At 40.4% G+C, this 19,491-nt stretch overlaps 1 protein-coding gene across 2 annotated transcripts in view; it reads right to left on the minus strand.

Moving 5' to 3' along the window:
• Positions 1–447: 447 nt before the first annotated feature.
• Positions 448–19,491, minus strand: part of SLC27A6 (solute carrier family 27 member 6) — a 65,567-nt gene continuing 46,523 nt past the window's right edge. For both annotated transcript variants that reach the window (XM_006131870.5, XM_006131869.5), the window contains 5 exons: positions 15,080–15,170; positions 9,796–9,994; positions 9,007–9,104; positions 6,953–7,083; positions 448–826 (listed from right to left, as the gene is read on the minus strand). In XM_006131870.5, coding sequence (XP_006131932.1) covers positions 650–826; positions 6,953–7,083; positions 9,007–9,104; positions 9,796–9,994; positions 15,080–15,170 — 696 coding nt within the window. In that variant the 3' untranslated portion in view covers positions 448–649. The remainder of the gene's footprint in view (positions 827–6,952; positions 7,084–9,006; positions 9,105–9,795; positions 9,995–15,079; positions 15,171–19,491) is intronic.

Raw genomic sequence — 19,491 nt, forward strand, 5'->3', positions numbered from 1 at the left:
GGGCTCTTAGAGCAGTAAACCTGCATCTCGAGCGTGAACAAGGAATTTAAATATGATGCCCAAGGTAAATGGATTAGAAATCAGATGAGGACAGAACCAGGATCCAGATGCCATGAGGGAAAGGAGATGAAAATGTATACTGTATGCCTTTCATGTATTGAAACTGAGCAACTTAAGTCAGTGTTTTCATAGAGCAGGATAATTAGTTTGTCCTTTCTCTCCCTACGTTTCTTCGGTTCTTTTAATTTTATTGTATTATAAATATCTTTAGCCTTTATTAAATTTACAGAGAAACAATTAACTACAGTGAAATAAATGTTAGCAGAATATTCTCTCAAGAAACAATATTAACATTAAGTTTTCTAATATTTGTGTAGTTTTTTCTGTAAATATCAGACTGATATAGATTTAAGATATTCATATCCACAAAAGAAATATTATTTCAAATATGTTTTAAAGTAATTTTAATATTTGGTATTTCAGGAGGTAGAAAACAATTAGCATTCAGTAATGACAAAAAATGAACGGTGTAATGAAACTTTTGAATCCAAAGAGATGGCTGCAAAATATCAAGAATACCAATATTACTTAATGTCTTTGTTGTGTCTTACAAAGTAGTTAACAAATATGTTAATAGTTTAAACATCAATTAAAGTTTCAGCTGCCCAGAAAAGATCTTCTCATAAAGTTCTTTGGTTAGTGGAACGTAAGATTTTTTAGAACGGTCTAAAAAATACAGTTGATCAGTGATTGAAGATGGATTAAATCCCTCGCTCACCAACTTAAATTTTTGTTGTTTGAAAGTTCCGGTAACTTCCATTATTTCCTAGGGAAGAAAGAAAGTTATTTGAAATTCAGTGGAAATATTTAAATTCTTTTTCTCTTGTGTTCCTGGAAATCTGCCTATTTGATCTATGTGTAAAATTGGTTCATCCAATGATGCCAAATTTCCATCCCTTAAGTAACTAACCCACGACTAGTCTGAAATATACTGCTTATGATTCAAAACCACATGGAGCGGAGCAAAGCAGAAGTGTAGTTGGCTGACTGACAGCTCTGTGGTGACAACATTTAACCTCTTATGTAATCTGGGCCTTAGTCTTTTTATTGTAGCCTAGCGTGGGTCACATTCCAAGTTTCCTTCTTCCTCTGTTAAATATTCACACAAACAGATTATATTAGAGGCATTTTCTTCCTCCCTTCCTCTTGAAGGACTGAGCCACAGAACTGCCATGATGGTATAGCACAAGAGTTTGAAACAAGAGGGAAGAATGCTGCAAACTGTATTTTGGACCTTGCATCTGGAGTGTCAGATTAAAGGCTTTGTAAGGGGCCCCCCACATTTCATTGAAATAGTGCAGCTTCCTAACTACTCTACATTTGTGGATGCTTACAAAGAGAAAAGTTTAGGAAGATATTCACATAGTACCCACTGCCATCAATCAAGAGTCTCTAATGTACATAAGCCTCTCTGAATTCCCAAAGTAAGTTCCCTTAGGAGGTGTGTTACTAATACCTTTCACAAAAACTGAAGATGGAAAAGTCACATTGGCTCATCTAGTCTATCCACTTGCTAGTGAAGGATTGCCCTCTACTACTCATTCTGTAATATTCTGTCTAGGAATGTAATCCTAATTAACCAATTAAATGGTTCCTAGCTCTCAGCCACTGTCAACAGCAGGCCTGGGCTCCCCGTGGCCAAAGATTGCTCCAGTCACCACCATTAGAATGATGCTAACCAGTTAAACTTTTGCATCCCTAGTTCTGTCTAGTCTATTTTTTCAAGTCACCACTTCCTTGCGGATGGAGAAGGGCTAGTCAGAATCTCATACATCTGTCAACAAGTTTTTTCTTCCCTGTTTAGCCTAGTTTGCTTTTCTGAACATAATTCCTCTTTCCCCTTGCTATGAACACCCTTTTGAAATTTGTAGCATTAACTCCTGCACCTTACTGTTATGTCATATTGCAAATGCATGTCTAATTCACTGTCCACTATCACCTCTTCTCTTTCAACATTATTTTCCCAGTTCTCTCCCCCCTCCTATTAACTATATAGATTTCAGATTTTCTGCAGATGCCTTTGTTCCCATTTACTAATCTGGATATTTGTTGTTCTGTCCATGTTTCTAATCTCTCTAAATGCTTTTGTATTATTTCTGTTCTGACAGCTGTACATGACTCCTCCCAGTTTGGCATAATCTGCAAATTCTATTAAGATGTGTAATTCCCCCTTTCTAGATCATTATTGAAGAGGATACACAGGACTGGTCATTGCATCCATCTGTGTAATACATCATCAGATACCGAGGGCCTGTATCCGAGACATTACAGAGGCATTGTCGAGGATTATCCGGCCCTCTGACTATTACCCCATGCTACTCATGCATGTGGGCACTAATGATACTGCGAGGTGTGACACTGAGCGGATCAAGAGTGACTACAGGGCTCTGGGAGTACGGGTGAAGGAGTTTGGAGTGCAGGTGGTATTCTCCTCAGTCTTTCCTGTCAAAGGTTGGGGCGCAGGCAGAGAGAGGTGCATCCTAGAGGTGCATCTTGGCTGCGAAGATGGTGTTGCCAGGAGGGCTTTGGCTTCTTTGACCACGGGATGCTATTCCAGGAATGACTGCTAAGCAGGGCTGGTGTTCACCTTTCAAAGAAGGAGAAGACCGTATTTGGATGCAGACTGGCTAACCTACTGAGGAGGACTTTAAACTAGGTTCAATGGGGACAAGTGACCAAAGACCATGGGTAAATGAAGAACATGAAGACTTGGGAGATGGGTCGGAAATGGGAGGGAGTGTGGACTATAATAGCAGAAAGAAAGGAGGGACAAGGCAGAACTAGGAGACAAATCAGTATCTTAGATACAAATGCAAGAAGTATGGGTTATAAGAAGGGAGAACTGGAAGTGCTAATAAATAAATACATCTATGACATCGTTGGCATCACAGAGATTTGGCGGGATAATACACATGATTAGAATATTGGTATAAAAGGGTACAGTTTACTCAGGAAGGACAGGCAGGGGAAAAAGGGAGGAGGTGTTGCCTTTTATATTAATATTGTACACACTTGAACTGAGGTGGAGATGGACGTAGGAAATGAACATGTTGAGTCTCTGGGTTAGGCTAAAAGGAGTAAAAAACAAAGGTGATGTTATACTAGGGGTCTACTACAGGCCACCTACCCAGGCGGAAGAGGTGGATGAGGCTTTTTATAAACAACTAACAAAATCATCCGAAGTACAGGATTTGGTGGTGATGGGGGACTTCAACTATCCAGATATATGTTGAGAAACTAACACAGCGGGGCACAGACTATCCAATAAGTTCATGGACTTCATTGAAGACAACTTTTTATTTCAGAAGGTTGAAAAAGCTACTGGGGGGAGCTGTTCTAGTTTTGATTTTAACAAATAGGGAGGAACTGGTTGAGAATTTGAAAGTGGAAGGCAGGTTGGGTGAAAGTGATCATGAAATCATAGAGTTCGTGATTCTAAGGTATGGTAGAAGGGAGAACAGCAAATTAGAGACAATGGATTTCAAGAAGGCAGATTTTCGTAAGCTCAGAGAGCTGGTAGGTAAGGTCCCATGGGAGGCAACACGGGGAAAAACAACTGAAGAGAGTTGGCAGTTTTTCAAAGGGATATTATTAAGGGCCCAAAAGCAAGCTATTCCGCTGCGTAGAAAAGAGAGAAAATATGGCAAAAGACAGCCTTGGCTTAACCAGGAGATCATGCATGATCAAAAATAAAAAAAGTCATAAAAAATGGAAACTAGGACAAATTACAAAGGATGAATATAGGCAAACAATACAAGAATGCAGGGGCAAGATTAGAAAGGTAAAGGCACAAAATGAGCTCAAACTAGCTACAGGCATAAAGAAGACATTTTATATAGTAGAAGCAAGAGGAAGACCAAGGACAGAGTAGGCCCATTGCTCAGTGAGGGGGGAGAAACAGTAACAGGATACTTGTAAATGGCAGAGATGCTTAACGACTTCTTTGTTTTAGTCTTCACTGAGAAGTCTGATGAAGGAATGCCTAACATAGTGAATACTAGTGGAAAGGGGGTAGGTATAGAAGGTTTTTTTTTTTTTTAAAAAAAGAACAAGTTAAAAATCACCTAGAAAAGTTAGATGCCTGCAAGTCACCAGGGCCTCATGAAATGCATCCTAGAATACTCAAGGAGCGGATAGAGGAGGTAGCCGAGCCTTTAGCTATCATCTTTAGAAAATCATGGAAGACGGGAGAGATTCCAGAAGACTGGAAAAGGGCAAATCTAGTGCCAATCTATAAAAAGGGAAATAAGAACAACCCAAGAAACTACAGACCAGTCAGTATAACTTCTGTGCCAGGAGAAATAATGGAGCAAGTTATTAAGGAAATCATCTGCAAACACTTGGAAGATAATAAAGTAATAGGGAACAGCCAGCATAGACTTGTAAAGGACAAATCATGTCAATCCAATCTGATAGCTTTCTTTGATGGGATAACGAGTCTTGTAGATAAGGGAGAAGTGATGGACGTGGTATACCTAGACTTTAGTAAGGCATGTGATATGATCTTGCATGATATTCTTATCAATAAACTAGGCAAACACAACTTAGATGGGGCTACTATAAGGTGGCTGCATAACTGGCTGGATAATCGTTCTCAGAGAGTAGTTATCAACGGTTCACAATCCTGCTGGAAAGGTATAACAAGTGGGGTTCCGCAGGGGTCTGTTTTGGGACTGGTTCTGGTCAATATCTTCATCAGCTACTTAAATACTGGCATAAAGAGTACGCTTATTAAATTTGCAGATGATACCAAGCTGGGAGGGATTGAAACTGCTTTGGAAGACAGGTGTAGGGATAACATATTAATGTATTGAAAATGATTCCCCCCAAATGGAAGTGACTCCCCATAATTTGTTCCCCACAACTTAAAGTGTTTAGATTTATTAGGATTCTTCTTATTATTATTATTTGTTAAGACTGTTAAATGTTTAGATTTATTATTATTTCCCCTTTAGAATATAATGTATTAGGTCATGTAACTTAGAACTGTTAAGAATATAATCCTATGTAGCCAGAAACAGCCCCCCCACCCCCCTCCGTGCTCCAGGGCATGCTCAAGCTTGTGCAAGGGGCTGCTTGAAATTAACATTGCAGAGATACATTGTAACAATGCATTGTCAAGCCACTAACTCTGCTATGGGAGCCAAGCCCTGTAATTGACTAAGGGCATTGTTACATAATTGACGCCTGTTCTCTTTAAACATTGTAACTTTACTCAGCACTCAGAGAATGTTTTAAGCAATACTACCCAGAAACTTTTGTAACTACAACTTTTATTATTATACAAAATACTTTATGAATGTATGAGAGAGTGCTTGGACGATGAATGAATGGTTTTGAGAGGTGCCAGCCTGAGAATACAGCAGCAAAGGGCTGAAGAAGGCGTCAGGTGCCAGTGCAACCAAAAGGTGTCAAGTGGAGAAAACCAAGTACTGGAGGTCCACCCGATGAGATCACTGACAAGCACCTGGCAGCCACCCTGGAAACATCAGCATGATGCAGCAATTTCCATAGACTGGCATAGGAAGAAATTCCCATAAGAACTGGACTAAAAAACTATGGAATCAGAGTCCAAGGTTCTGCTGCCAGCCTACCAGGAGCTTCAGATGCGCATCTGATCAGGACTTCGCTCCCCACTACCATCACTTGTGTACAAAATACCTGGCCAGTATTCTGTCACAAGCAACTTCCAGGCTGGTAACTATACACAGAACTTGAATAAATGGATGTATGAATAAATGGTTTTATATATATATATATATATATATATATATATATATATATATATATATATAAAAGTGTATAAGGGTTAAGTAGTGATAGGAATAAGTAGTTAAACAACGTTGTTTGCTTCTATCTTTTCTTTATTTTTTTATTATCTTTACAATAAATGTGGCTTTTTGCCTTATCCCCCGTCATAAGATCCTGCTTGCTTTTATTTGGTACAACACAGGGTCATAATTCAAAATGATCTGGACAAATTGGAGAAATGGTCTGAGGTAAACAGGATGAAGTTTAATAAGAACAAATGCAAAGTGCTCCACTTAGGAAGGAACAATCAGTTTCACACATACAGAATGGGAAGCGACTGTCTAGGAAGGAGTATGGCAGAAAGGGATCTAGGGGTTATAGTGGACCACATGCTAAAAAGGAGTCAACAGTGTGATGCTGTTGCAAAAAAAGCAAACATGATTCTGGGAGGCATTGACAGGTATGTTGTGAGCAAGACACAAGAAGTCATTCTTCCACTCTACTCTGCGCTGATTAGGCCTCAGTTGGGCGTATTGTGTCCAGTTCTGGGCACCACATTTCAAGAAAGATGTGGAGAAATTGGAGAAGGTCCAGAGAAGAGCAACAAGAATGATTAAAGGTCTAGAAAACATGACCTATGAAGGAAGACTGAAAGAATTGGGCTTGTTTAGTTTGGAAAAGAGAAGATTGAGAGGGGACATGATAGAGGTTTTCAGGTATCTAAAAGGGTGTCACAAGGAGGGGGAAGAAAAATTGTTCTTTCTGGCCTCTGAGGATAGAACAAGAAGCAATGGGCTTAAACTGCAAGGGAGGTTTAGGTTGGACATTAGGAAAAAGTTCCTAACTGTCACGGTGGTTAAACACGAATAAATTGCCTAGGGAAGTTATGGAATCTCCATCTCTGGAGATATTTAAGAGTAGGTTAGATAAATGTCTATCAGGGATGGTCTAGACATGGTTGGTCTAGTACTGGGTCCTGCCATGAGGGCAGGGGGCTGGACTCGATGACCTCTCGAGGTCCCTTCCAGTCATAGTATTCTATGATACCTCTCCTTCAATCCACCATATTGCCTTTTATCATCTTTGTTAGTAGTCTGTTCTCATGTGGATGTTTGTGTACTACTCAATGAATATAGATTACCTGGAGTCTTAAAAATATTGGGCAAGCATACCCTGGAAGATACATCACAACTTGTTCATACATTTGTTTCAGATCTAATGATCTATTAGGCTTTAATACAACAGAGACCATTCCCACATTTCCTTCATGACCTGTGGAGGGGGGAAAAAAAGGTTAAATTAGATATATTCTACATATGTCCAACACTTTGAATTTTACTGTAACTTTACTTTAAAAATGAAATATTAATATATCGAAAACTTGTGTGAATAAGTAGGTCATCTTACATTCCAATCAAATGATAATATGCAAACGAATACACAACATGACACAAAAGCTTTACTGGAATAGATGTGGAATGTCTACATTATTCATGTATGAGAACCCTAAGTGAGCTATGTATGCAGTCTCAAAGGAGTCCCTTGTACCTCATTACCATATTATATATTTTGTCACACATTTTATGGGTAAAATTGAATGTCTGAAAATAACTATCAAGTACTGGAAAGTAACTCAAGTACTATTAGAACTTTTTTGGAGTAGGTTTTCTGCATTACTTATTAGCCACTCGCAGGTCATGCAGGATATTCCAGATGAGTGCTTCTGCCACTCTGGAGTAAAGTAACACCTTAAACTCATAACAAACATATCCCCCTGCCATAATGTAGTCTTAATTTTAATACACGGAGAGTAGCTGCCACTATGTGACGCAATGGGGACTGTATTCACTCTGTTCGCTTGTCATGTTGTTTGTGCTTTCTACGGTCTTGTGCTGCTCTGTTGTAACTTTTTGTGTGTGCCTCAGTTTCCCTGGGCACAGCCCTGGTGCCCAGCTGGGAATGGGAGTTTTGGGTGTGACTCTCACTGTGGGGAGGCTGCTCCTGGCTGTCCAGCCCAACATGTAGACAATGGATCAGGCTCTCTTGTAACCTGTGCCTAATTGGGTGGTGCACCTGGATAACATCTTTTGCCCCAGGAAGCTGGACAAAGGAGGAGGCAGGGCTGCCTGCAGGCTGGGTCTGAGAGGGAGTCTTGGCTTGCTTAGGATTCAGGGAGGGGGCCCAGGACCCTGGCACTGGTTCTCCCTTCCCCAAGATGGATTGTATTGACTGCTCCTGTTTCCTGTGCTAACAAGTCTGTGCTACGCTGTGTCCCTGTGAACAAACAAACCTTCTGTTCTACTTGCTGACAGAGTCACATCTGGCTGCAGGTGGGGGTGCAGGGTCCACACACACTCCATGACACTAAAAATTCAGTATTGGCCAAAAGTTGGCCCAAAGTGGCATGTAAGATATTGTTAATATTCCCTTTTTTAACTTAGGTAAAAACTGTGGTATTTGACCAATGTTGAATATACAATGGACACCACAGTAATCCTGATTTTCAGTTACAATAAGGCTCCTTTACATTGGTTTTGCACATTAAAGGGGATTTAAAATGGGAGTAAATTACATTTGACCTACTTACAAACCCCTTTACTCTCCACATAGGATGTAAAGAGGAATTAGCATTAAAGGAAATCAGGCCCAAACTGTTTTGGGCAATTTTTGGTTCTAATCATATTGCTTTACATATTTTATTCATTTATTTTTAGATTCCTATTAATAATTCTCACTTGGAACTAGTTTACTGCACTGAGTTAATTATGAAAGCAAGCTAGCTCAAATGTTTGGTTTACTGTGGATTATTTTAAAATGTATGTGCTTACAAGTGTTTTGCTTCCTTTGCTCTATTGCAATGTTTCTATTTTTCCATACAGATGTTTGGGTTTCTTAGATACCTTATGAATGATGCTCAGAGGAGCTATTCAAGTTATGTAGTAGACCCAAATTCATAGGAAAATAGCCTTTATAATACAAAAATATGCGTGTCTCATTTCCACAAAGTACAGGATTAACTGGGTGATCCACAATCTTTTGCTATCAGAGTTATCCTTGAGAACTTTTTAGAGAGTTGAATGTTAAATAGCCAAATGAATTAAAGGTGATTGTATAGCTTTGTAAATCCAAACATAAGAGTTAAGAGGAGCAGAAGAATGAATTTAAGGAAAGCCTCTAGAAATAAAAGGTTTTTACCTGGCACAGGAACACCATATACATTGGCATCCTGAATGAAGTCCAACATACCAATGACATCAGAAACTTCAGTGGTTGAAACATTCTCTCCTTTCCATCTAAACGGGGTGGGGAATGGAGAACAAGACACTGTGCCCTCATAAAAACAAATGAGTGCAATATACTCTTGATGAATGGCATAAGATCTTTAGAGGAAGGTGACATTCATATTATTATTTATGTGTATCATTATTGTGCTTAAGAAGCTCCAGACGTGAGCCTTCACTATTATACAAATTAATAGTAACATTACCTTTAATACAAATTGATTGCATTGGACTAATATACCCTAGCATGTTCAGTTAGTATGTTGCTCTGATCACCATAAGAGTAAGCTTTGTTAAAACTGCTGCATTTAAAAATAAATAAATGAACAGAAGTAAATCCTATCCTAATCTGAAATTTTCAAAATTTATATTCTGCTAAATTTACCAAATGTTGACATCTACTGTATTTGATAAATTTCCCCACTTTTCTACTTCCGTATGCCAAGTCTCCTTGCTCAGCAACACAGCAACCATTTGCTAGAATGCTCATAGGAAGGACCATGAGGGCTGTTTAGTGAAAATCTGCCACAAAATAAAGTTATATAAGGTTGTATGCTGCTCACAAAATTAAACACTAGCCCTGCTTGATACTTCAAGAATGGATCTGAATCAGAGACTCTTGGGAGAGAGAAGGAAAACAGATCAAGCAATATAATCCTATCGCACGCACCAATGCTTTGTAATAAAGACACGGTGATTGTACCTGTAGGTATCCCCGATCCTGTCCCAAAAGTAAAGAAAATTCTCTTTGTCTTGAACCATCAGATCCCCGGTGTTGAAGTAAAGGTCTCCTTTCTTGAACACCTCATGGAGCAATTTCTTTTCTGTATGTATCTTGCTCCCAGTATAACCAAAGAAAGGATTTTTTACATTCACTTTGGAAATGAGAAGACCAGCCTCACCTACAGAGAAAAGTTAAGGTGAATAGTGATGTAAGATGTGACATGTTAATTTACATTGTTAAATGACTACATATCCTACACTTACAATATTAAGATACCAGATCCCCTCCTTGATATAGTGGAATTGGTGTATGAGAGCCAACAACCAATATATTTTATGCTCTACTGCCTTGCACTTTTGCAGCTGTCCCAGTGTATGCAAACTATTGCCAAATAGGAAATGTAGTGTTTTACATTGTAAGAAAGGACATAATGGGTCTGAGCCATGGTCTGTCTAGCCCAGTATCCTGCCTTCTAATAGTGGCCAGTGCCAGGTGCTTCAGAGGGAATGAACAGAACTGGTAAACAAGTGATCCATTCCCCATCACCCATTCCCAGCTTCTGGCAAATGGAAGTGAGAGATACTTCAGACAGTGGTCCCCAACGTGGTGCCCGCGGGTGCCATGGCACCCGCCAAGCCATTTGTGTGTGCCTGCCAAACAATCTGGGCCGGCCCCACCCTCAGGTGCGTGGCATATATGCGGTGCTGGCCACGGGCGCATGGGCCATGGGCGGCCTCTGCCCCGGGTGCACGGCAGAAGTGCGGTGGCGGCCCCTGGTGCATGGGCGGCCCCTGGCCCGGGTGCATGGAACCCCCAGGCCAGGCGGCCCCAGCCCCCAGCGTGCAGTGCATGTGTCAGTCCCACCCCTCTGGGCGCACGGCGCATGCGCGGCCCTGCCCCAGGCTCATGTGCAGCCCCACCCCGGGGCACGTGGCCTGTGAACGCCCCCGACCCCGGCAGCCCGAAAAGGTTGGGGACCACTGCTTCAGAGAATGACTTTGCATTTCTGTCTGTCCTAGCTAATAGCCAGGGCTCAACAAATAGCTATATCTACTCTCCCGTGGCGAGTAGATTTCAGCCAGTTGCCCCGTTCACCGGCGCTGCGCACATGCACAGTGCCAGTCTGGCACATGCGTGGTGCGGGGCTGGCAAGAAGATCTCGCCGCAGTTCGTCGAGCCCTGCTAATAGCCATTGGTTGACCTATCGTTCATGGACTCCTCTAGTTCTTTTTTGAACCCTGTTATAGTTTTGTCCTTCAACATCCTCTGGCAAAGAAGTCACACAATGCACAAACATGTGTGGAAGAAATAATTTCTTTTGCTCATTTTAAACCTGATGTCTATTAATTTCATTTGGTGGTGACCCTTAGCTCTTGTGTTATGTGAAGTAAATAGCATTTCCTTATTTATCTTCTCCTCACCAGTTATAATTTTACAGGCCTCTGTCATATTCCTTCCCTAGTCATCTAATTTTCAAGCTGAAAAATCATTTTCTATGCCCCTAATCATTTTGTTGCCTTTCTGTACCATTTCCAATTCCAAGATATCTCTGTTGAGATAAGGGGGAGGGGAGATGGAACTAGATCTGCACATGGAATTCAAGATGTGAGAATACCATAGATATATAGAGGCAATATGATATCTCCTGTTTTATTATCCACCCCTTTCTTAATGATTGCTGACTACACCATTAGCTTTTTTGAATGTTGCTGCATATTCGGTGGCTGTTTTCAGAGAACTATCCACAATGGCACTAAGATCTCTTTCTTGAGTGGTAAAAGCTAATTTGGACCCCACTTTTTTATGCATAATTGGAATTGTTTTCCAATGTGCATTACTTTTCATTTATCAACACTGAATTTCATCTGTCATTTTGTTGCTCAGTCACCCAGTTTTGGGAGATTCTTTTCTAATGGCTTGCAGTCTGCTTTGGGCTTACCTATTTTGAGTAGTTTTGCATCACAAGCAAGTTTTGCGATTTCACTGTTTATACCTTTTTCCAGATGATTTGCAAAGATGCTGAACAGTGTTTTCTCTAGTACAGAGCCCTGGTGGACACCACTATTTACCTCTCCATTTTAAAAACTAACTGCTGATTCCTACTCTTTGTTTTCTATTTTAACTAAGGATGTTACATATTGGTTATTTTAAAAATCGTGTAGCTGCAACAATTTTTAGCGGATACATAGTTACTAAAATGCTCCCCCCAAGGGGCAAGGCTGGCAGCCTGCATGGGGTGACTGGCAGAGCTGGTACACAAGGGGAACTGGTTTTAAAACCATCTCCCTGCGCATACAGCTCCTGCCTGATACAGAGGCAGCAGTGTGGGTTGGGAGTGGAGAGGGGCGGGGACAGGCAGCTCCCACCTTTCCCCCCTTGCTGCTTCTGATACAGAGACAGTAAGGGGTGTGTGTGCACATGCAGTTTAAATGGTTAACCAATAAGCCCAGGCTAATCGGTCAATCCTTTAAACAACTATATGCTAACATCCCTAGTCTTAACCATTGACTGATCCAGGAGGAAACCCCTCCTCTTATTCCATTAACTCTTTACAAGTGAAGTATCACAGCAAAAGTTGCAAGAAGGTGAAGGATCAGGCCCTATTATCTTTTAGGAATATCACTCACCATATGATTGGTCTGGTAACAAAATACCCCTCCCTCGAAGAAAGATTAGACCTCACTTTTCTTACTGAATTTTTAATTGTCTATGTTAGTTTCCTTTTAATACTCAAAAGAAAGTAGTCAGGATTTGCATAACTGTGTGGCTAAAATGAGGTATTAAGCTCATATTTAATAGTCTGATTTTTCAAGAATACTGTGTCCCAACATTTTGTACTTAAGTCCAAAAAGTAAAGTGGATTACACAGAATCTCTTTTCTTTCAGTTAACATATGAAAATGAATCAAATGTATTTTCAGAAAATACAAGGGAAATTAGGAAAGGAAATAAGTCTGCTTATTGCACACAGAGTGCCTGGGGGTGCATTCGTTTGTTACATATGGAACGCTTCTATTGACTGGTTGGACACACTATCCAGTGCATTCCTGAAATGGTTGATTCTGTCCCTGAATACTCTGGAGTAACCCCTACCCTCCCAAGCTTTAACTACAAGGTCTCATATTTATGAAAGAAGCATTCTCTGAACAGTAAAAGAGTTACATTTTTCTAGCAGAGAAAAGTATTCTGATAAAAATATACTCCAAAGGGATGATGAGCATTACAAGGAATTTTGAGCCAAATGCTGGAGAAAGCATAACAAGACTCCATAAAAAGGTTTTTCCCTGCTTTTCTTAGATTCATAGAGTTTAAGACCAGAAGGGACTGTTAGAACATCTAGTGTAACCTCTTTGATGTCATAGATCATTAATTTTACTCAGTTACCCGAGTATTGAGTCCTATAACTTTTCATTTAAGATATGAGTGTACCATGGATTTATAAAGAGGCAAGATGATATCTTTACCTTTAACATGTAATCCACCATTTCCCTCTGCAGTTTGTCCTACTGCTTCAATTAATCTTAACAATTTATGCCTCATTTCTAATTCAAAGATTTACCTGGCATTGCTCAAGTCGTTAACTCAATTAATTTTTGGTTTTCTTCATTTAAATCATTGTTCTGAGGTGAGGCAGGGGATGAAGGGGTTCAGTATGCAGTCAGTCTTGAGAAGAGAGGATAACCTCAGCCCTCTCTCACAGCAGTAGCTTGGGGCCAGGTGAGAAGCACCTCTCTATGGTGGTTTCAGCTCCTGTGGGCACAGCCAGGCAAGAGGTGATGCCCCCCAGCTGTGGAGAGTCCAATTCATTTCCCCCCCCTGTGTTCCCCAGACAGAGTGAGGAAATGTAGTAAACTGTGCACTTTCCCCTCGCTCTGTGACTAAGGGGGAACAGCCAACAATGTTCCTGTACAAATTTGGGTGGGGGAGAGGAAATTTCTGCCCCCGTCTCCCTAAAGAGTGCATGGGGGTGGGAGGCTTGGAGGTGGGACAGTCCTAGATGGCAGAGGGGGGGAGCATGCCCCAGGCCATCCCCTTTCACCTACCTGAGGCTGTCTTTTCTGTATGGTTTTATGAGAAGCAATCCCATTCTGGTCACATCCTATTTTCCTGGCATAACCAAACCCTTACCTTGCTTTGAGTTATGGTAAGAGGAAGCTATATACTGAATTTGGTGGTCCTAGCTCTTACCTTTAAGAGGAGTTCTTGAACAAACACACAAACGTTCTCAAATATATAGTAGAATGAAATTTGTCTGACTTCAGCTTTTAGCCATTGGTTCTTGTCATGCTTTGCTCTGCTAGATTAAAGAGTCTGTGAGTACCTGCTATTTTCTCTTTATACACATCAAATTGTCTCTCAATCTTTTTGATAAAACTAAAAAACAGAGTTTGTGTTCAGTTTTTCATAGCAAGGCATTTTCTGCAGCCCTCTGTTTTTGTACACTCTCCAATTTTACAACATGCTTTTTAAAATATGGAAGTTTGACCTGCATACAGTACCTCTCTCTCATTGTTAATGTATACAGAGGTAAAATCATCTCCCTAATCCTACTTACCACTCCCTACTTATGTGTCCAACGATTGTGGTGGCAAAAAGGGCCAATGAATCTCACTAAGGGCTCACTCTGTCGCTTCAGGCCAATTCCACAAGCAAAATATACAGGGAAGGATTGGAACTTAACTTCATTTACACGTTTAATTCTTATGCAAATGGTATGAATAGGGACATTGGCTGGCTCCCACACTACCTTCCACCTCCTAATGACTTAACCAACCAAACAAACAATGGAGGTGCTAATTGTTCTTATCAGTCTCTTTGAATCGGTCTCTTTGTAACTATTTGAATCATCTACTCACTGTCTCTCTCTTTTTTCTTTTCCCTTCCTTTTTTCTCTCTCCCCCCTTTCCTTATTTATTCTTGGATCTGGATTTCTAATATTTCAGTCATCTGAAGAAGTGTGTTGTACCCACGAAAGCTCATGATACCATTTACATGTTTTGTTAGAATTTAAGGTGCTACTAGACTATTTATTATTTTTTAAGTTTTTCCTGTTACAGACTAACTCAGCTACTCTTCTAAAGTTTATGGAGTTACTTAATATACCCCCTTAGCTCATTAAGCCTGCTGATTTGATAGGCATAGTGTTATAGGCTATTATTAGCTGGTGTTAGTATTTTATCACCTGTAACATTAACACACTTCATTTTTAAAAAACCTGTAAGTTATTTATGGGCTGGATATGTCCTGTTATAATGAATTCTTACCTTTCTTAACCTTCTCACACCAACCATGCTTATTTCTAATCAGTTCATCTTTCTGAATATCATACTTGATTAAGTCAAAAGGGAAAAAAAGCTGAAAAGAGAACATAGATGGGCAATCAGTTATGTCTACATAGCGACATCTGGTGGCAGCAAAAGTAAGCAATAAAACAACTTTTGACACAGCACTCAAATCTTTTTCTATTAAAGGTAAAAAGCAGTTTTATGTAAATACTGTCCAAAATGGTGCAAGCTATTACTGGAAAAAAGCAACACCTGATTTTAATAACCTTGTAAGAGTAAAACTATCTCATTTTCATACTGCATCTTGTGGAACAACTATGGCCCTTATTTGCCATTGGAGTAATGTACCAGGATCAGCACCAATATGTGGTTATGGAACCAGATCTGCAACTTCAGCTGCAGTATTTAATAGTGGTATCTGCTACAAAAACTACTTCTGGGACCAGAGCCTTAGTTTGCATATTTCAGTGTTGCTCCATTTACTTCACTGGACCCATGCTAATTTATTCCAGCTGAGGATCTAGCCCATGGTTTTTAACATTGTTTGCTAACAAGGATGCTTGAAGTTGCAGATTTTGGGAAGTCTCATTAACAGCAGATTAAAGTGTCAGAAAAGGATTGCAGATGAACCAAAAGCAACACTCCTTTGGATCCTAACAACTCTCACTTCATTTAGTACCAGAGTATGGCAAAAGCCTCATTTTTGTAAAGCTGTAGACCTGTGCTACCTGAATGAGATGACTTTAGAATATTCTACTTCCCTAAATGTAGCCTTCTCACTTCAAGGCACCAATCCTGCTCAGGGGGACTTACTTCCTCTGTTTGAAGGCATAGGGGGACAGGAGTTTCTACACTCCTCCAGTCACATACATTGCTATTCTGATTGATCCCTGTGTGGACTGCACACCAGGGTTAGAGCTGGGGTGAAAGGCTCCCTAGACACTTCTCTTTCCTCAGACCAGAGAATATCTGGCCCTGAAGGCAGGAAAGGCCCTGTATTCTTCCCAACATTTGAAACCCAGGCACTTGTTCTCATTAAATACACAATACCTCATTTTCATCTACATTTAGGGCTTTGTCTTCATATCCAACAGAGCAGCTGTGCTGCTGTAGCACTTTAGTGAAGCTGCTCCTATGCTGATGGGTTAATTCACCTCCTCAAAAGGCTCTTCCCCAAACATAGCACTGTCTACATGAGGAGTCAGATTGGTATTATATGGCTATGATATTCAGGGGTGTGGATTTTTCACAACCCTGAACAACAGTTATACCAATATAAGTCTGTAGTGTAGACATGGCCTAAGGAACCTTTACACTGCCAGAGTGGTATTAAGGAGTTTTTCTAACAGACTTAGAGTCTGTTATCACAGCAGCAGATATAGGGCAGGGCGAGCAGGGCGGCTGCCCTGGGCCCCGCGCTTCAAGAGGCCCTGCTATGGCGCATGCGCCGTGTCAAAGGGGGGCCCTGCAAAATTGTGCTGCCTCGGGCCCCGCAAAACCCTCATCCGCCCCTGTGTTATCATATGCACAGGGAGAATTACTTATCAGATATTCACTTATCTTTCAGTGCACACATTTAGTCTGCCTCTGGTGTCTTAAAGAAATGCATCAGTAGTGCTTGTAAAAGCAGGACTAGCAAAGGATTTATGGCAATCTTTGCAGAAGCAGCTCTGACATGACCAATGGGAAAGAAAATAATTGTAAATATATATTTTTAAATCATAGAACTTGTTTTTCTTCCAACAAAAAAATGCAAATCCAATAGAATGGAATTAGGAAGATATCTCAAGTTATGGATAAGATGTAAAACATAATGCTCATTTGCCTTCAGTTAATTGGCTGAATAGCACAATGACTTAATCATCTACTAACTTGATCACACCACTATTCATTTTATTGTCACTGATGCCTGAATTTTAATAGCACCAACTAATTCACATTAGGGACAATTTAGAATAAAAATCAGGTCTGAGGTGGTTGGATGCTGGATTAGTGAAAGCAACTGCACACTGTCACCTTTTGTTATATGAAACTGAATCAGACTGGAACTTAGTTAAAAAACAGTATTTTTGTATCAGGTATATTGAAGATGCTTTACAATGTAATAGACTACAATATATTGGTAGCAAAGCAACTGACTGCATATGTAAATTCCATCATTAGGCACTCAAGCGCAAACCTGTTTCATTGACAGAGGAAATGTTGAGATTACCTGATATTTTTCCTGACCAAAGATCTATCTTTGGATTTCACTGTGGCCCAGAGAATGAAGCAAAAGAATCTGGCTAAAGAACAGCACCTTTCCACAGTCCATTACTGTGCATTGTCTCAGGTCCGGATCCAAATACTAGACACGTGAACTGAGATTTACTGAATCTACTCCTCAGCATCTGTAATACTATAAATCTGTCTACGTGCAAGCTGCTTTCCTTCTGTATTAAAGGTTGTGAATTGCAATCACTTTGGCAAAGTAAGTTGTATTGCATCATATTGATGCAGTTACAGACCTAAGTCTGCTTCATCTTGGCTGTTCTGAATTAATGAAAAAGAAGGATTATATACAAACATTAGACTATTATTTTACATACTGTAATGCAGCGGGCCATTCATCTAATTTCGGATGGTTTTTAATCTGTAGCATTTTAAAAGATTTCTGGATAAATAAATTTTATTCTACATATGAACGTTTCAACCAGCTAAAATGCAAACCAATCATACTCTGAATCACTACTGCCCTGTATTTATGTTGCTGTAATTTTCGTTCAACTATTTAAATTTAATTATATGACCAAATTACAAAAGTGTCTGAGTGCTTCACAATCTTTACTACATGTATCTTCACAATACCACTGAGAGTAGGCAAGGTCTATTAACTCTGTCTATAAAATAGACATCTGAGGCACAGAAAGGCTAAGACTTGCTCAAAGTCACATAAAAAGTCTGTGGCAGAACAAGAAATTGAACCTGGGTCTTTTAGGTGCTATGCTAATAGCCTAACCATAGGGCCATCTTTTTTTCTAGCCAAGTATAATCTCAAAGTCACACTTGCTTTTTTTGACTACAGTATTTTAATTCAAGTAATTTTAATAATTATATTTTAAACTCACAGTAAACCAATAAAAAAAAAGTCAGCTTCTGCCTTTAGTTTGGCTTTTCTGTTGGAGATCTGAGAGGTAATCTACTGCAGAATGCCATGGAAGAGTTTATAAAATGAACTGCTTCATTTACATATTTCTGTACACAGGGAAATAGCCAAAATACTTATTCCATGCTAGTTCTCTTTGTGGTGAACCCTGGTCTACACTAGGGAGTCATTTTGAAATAACCCGCCTTACTTTAAAATATTAAGTGCACCATCCTCACTACCAAGCCCTTTATTTCAAAATAACAGGCTGGTTATTTTGAAATCTGTACTCCTGCTTTCCTCGGGGAATAACACTTATTTTGAAATAGTGTTATTGTGGATGCTCCACTGCTGCGATTTTGAAGTAACTATTCCCCAGAGTAATTCAAAGTAACTACTCCCCAGAGTAATTACTCCCCAGTGCTTCCTGGGGCTCTAAGTCAAGGTAGCACGTCCACAATAACAGAGCCTGCCTTGGACTAATTTTGAGGCTTGCCCATAGTGGGGACACGCTATTTCAATTTTGTTAGGGCAGGAATCAGGACAGCAGAGAAGGGTGAGGAGTTGGGGGGCAGCAGGTACCAGGGGAGCTTATGGAATAAAGGGAGGAGACATGGCAGTGGAGAGAAAAGGTAGAGGAATATAAGATATTTATTAATAATTTGGGTGCCACAGTGGCACATACAAACAAGTCACATGAACTCAGTACTGGTGCACAACACAAAATTCATTCTGCTCATGGGAGGAAACTCTTAGGCTATGTCTACACTCGCGGCTTTTTGCATAAGAACATCTTGTGCAAAGGTTCTTGTGCAAGAAGTCTTGTGCAAGAACATGTCCACACGGCCATGTGCGAGCTGTGCTTTTGTGCAAGAGTATCCATGGCAGTGTGGACACTCTCTTGCACAAGAAAGCTCTGATGGCCATTTTAGCCATAGGGGTTTCTTGCGCAAGAAATCCCTGCCGAGCGTCCACAGTGTCCTCTTGTGCAAGAGAGCTTACATCTGTTAGAAAAGAGCGTAGCTCTTGTGCAAGATGCCCTCTCTTACCACGCCGTACTGTAAATTCCTTACGCAAGAGCAGGCAGGTGTGGATGCTCTGCGGGTTCTTACACAAGAATGGCTGTACTTGTGCAAGAAGCTGCGAGTGTAGACATAGCCTTAGAGGGAACACTTCCCCCAGCCTCTCTGCCCCCGAGTTAATGTCACACACATTGAGTTAATGCAATTGCAGGATAGTTGCATGAGGGAGGGGGTTGGTGGGGGCC

Source organism: Pelodiscus sinensis, chromosome 6 (genome assembly GCF_052426305.1).
Source record: "Pelodiscus sinensis isolate ZL-2025 chromosome 6, ASM5242630v1, whole genome shotgun sequence".
NCBI lineage: Eukaryota > Metazoa > Chordata > Testudines > Trionychidae > Pelodiscus > Pelodiscus sinensis.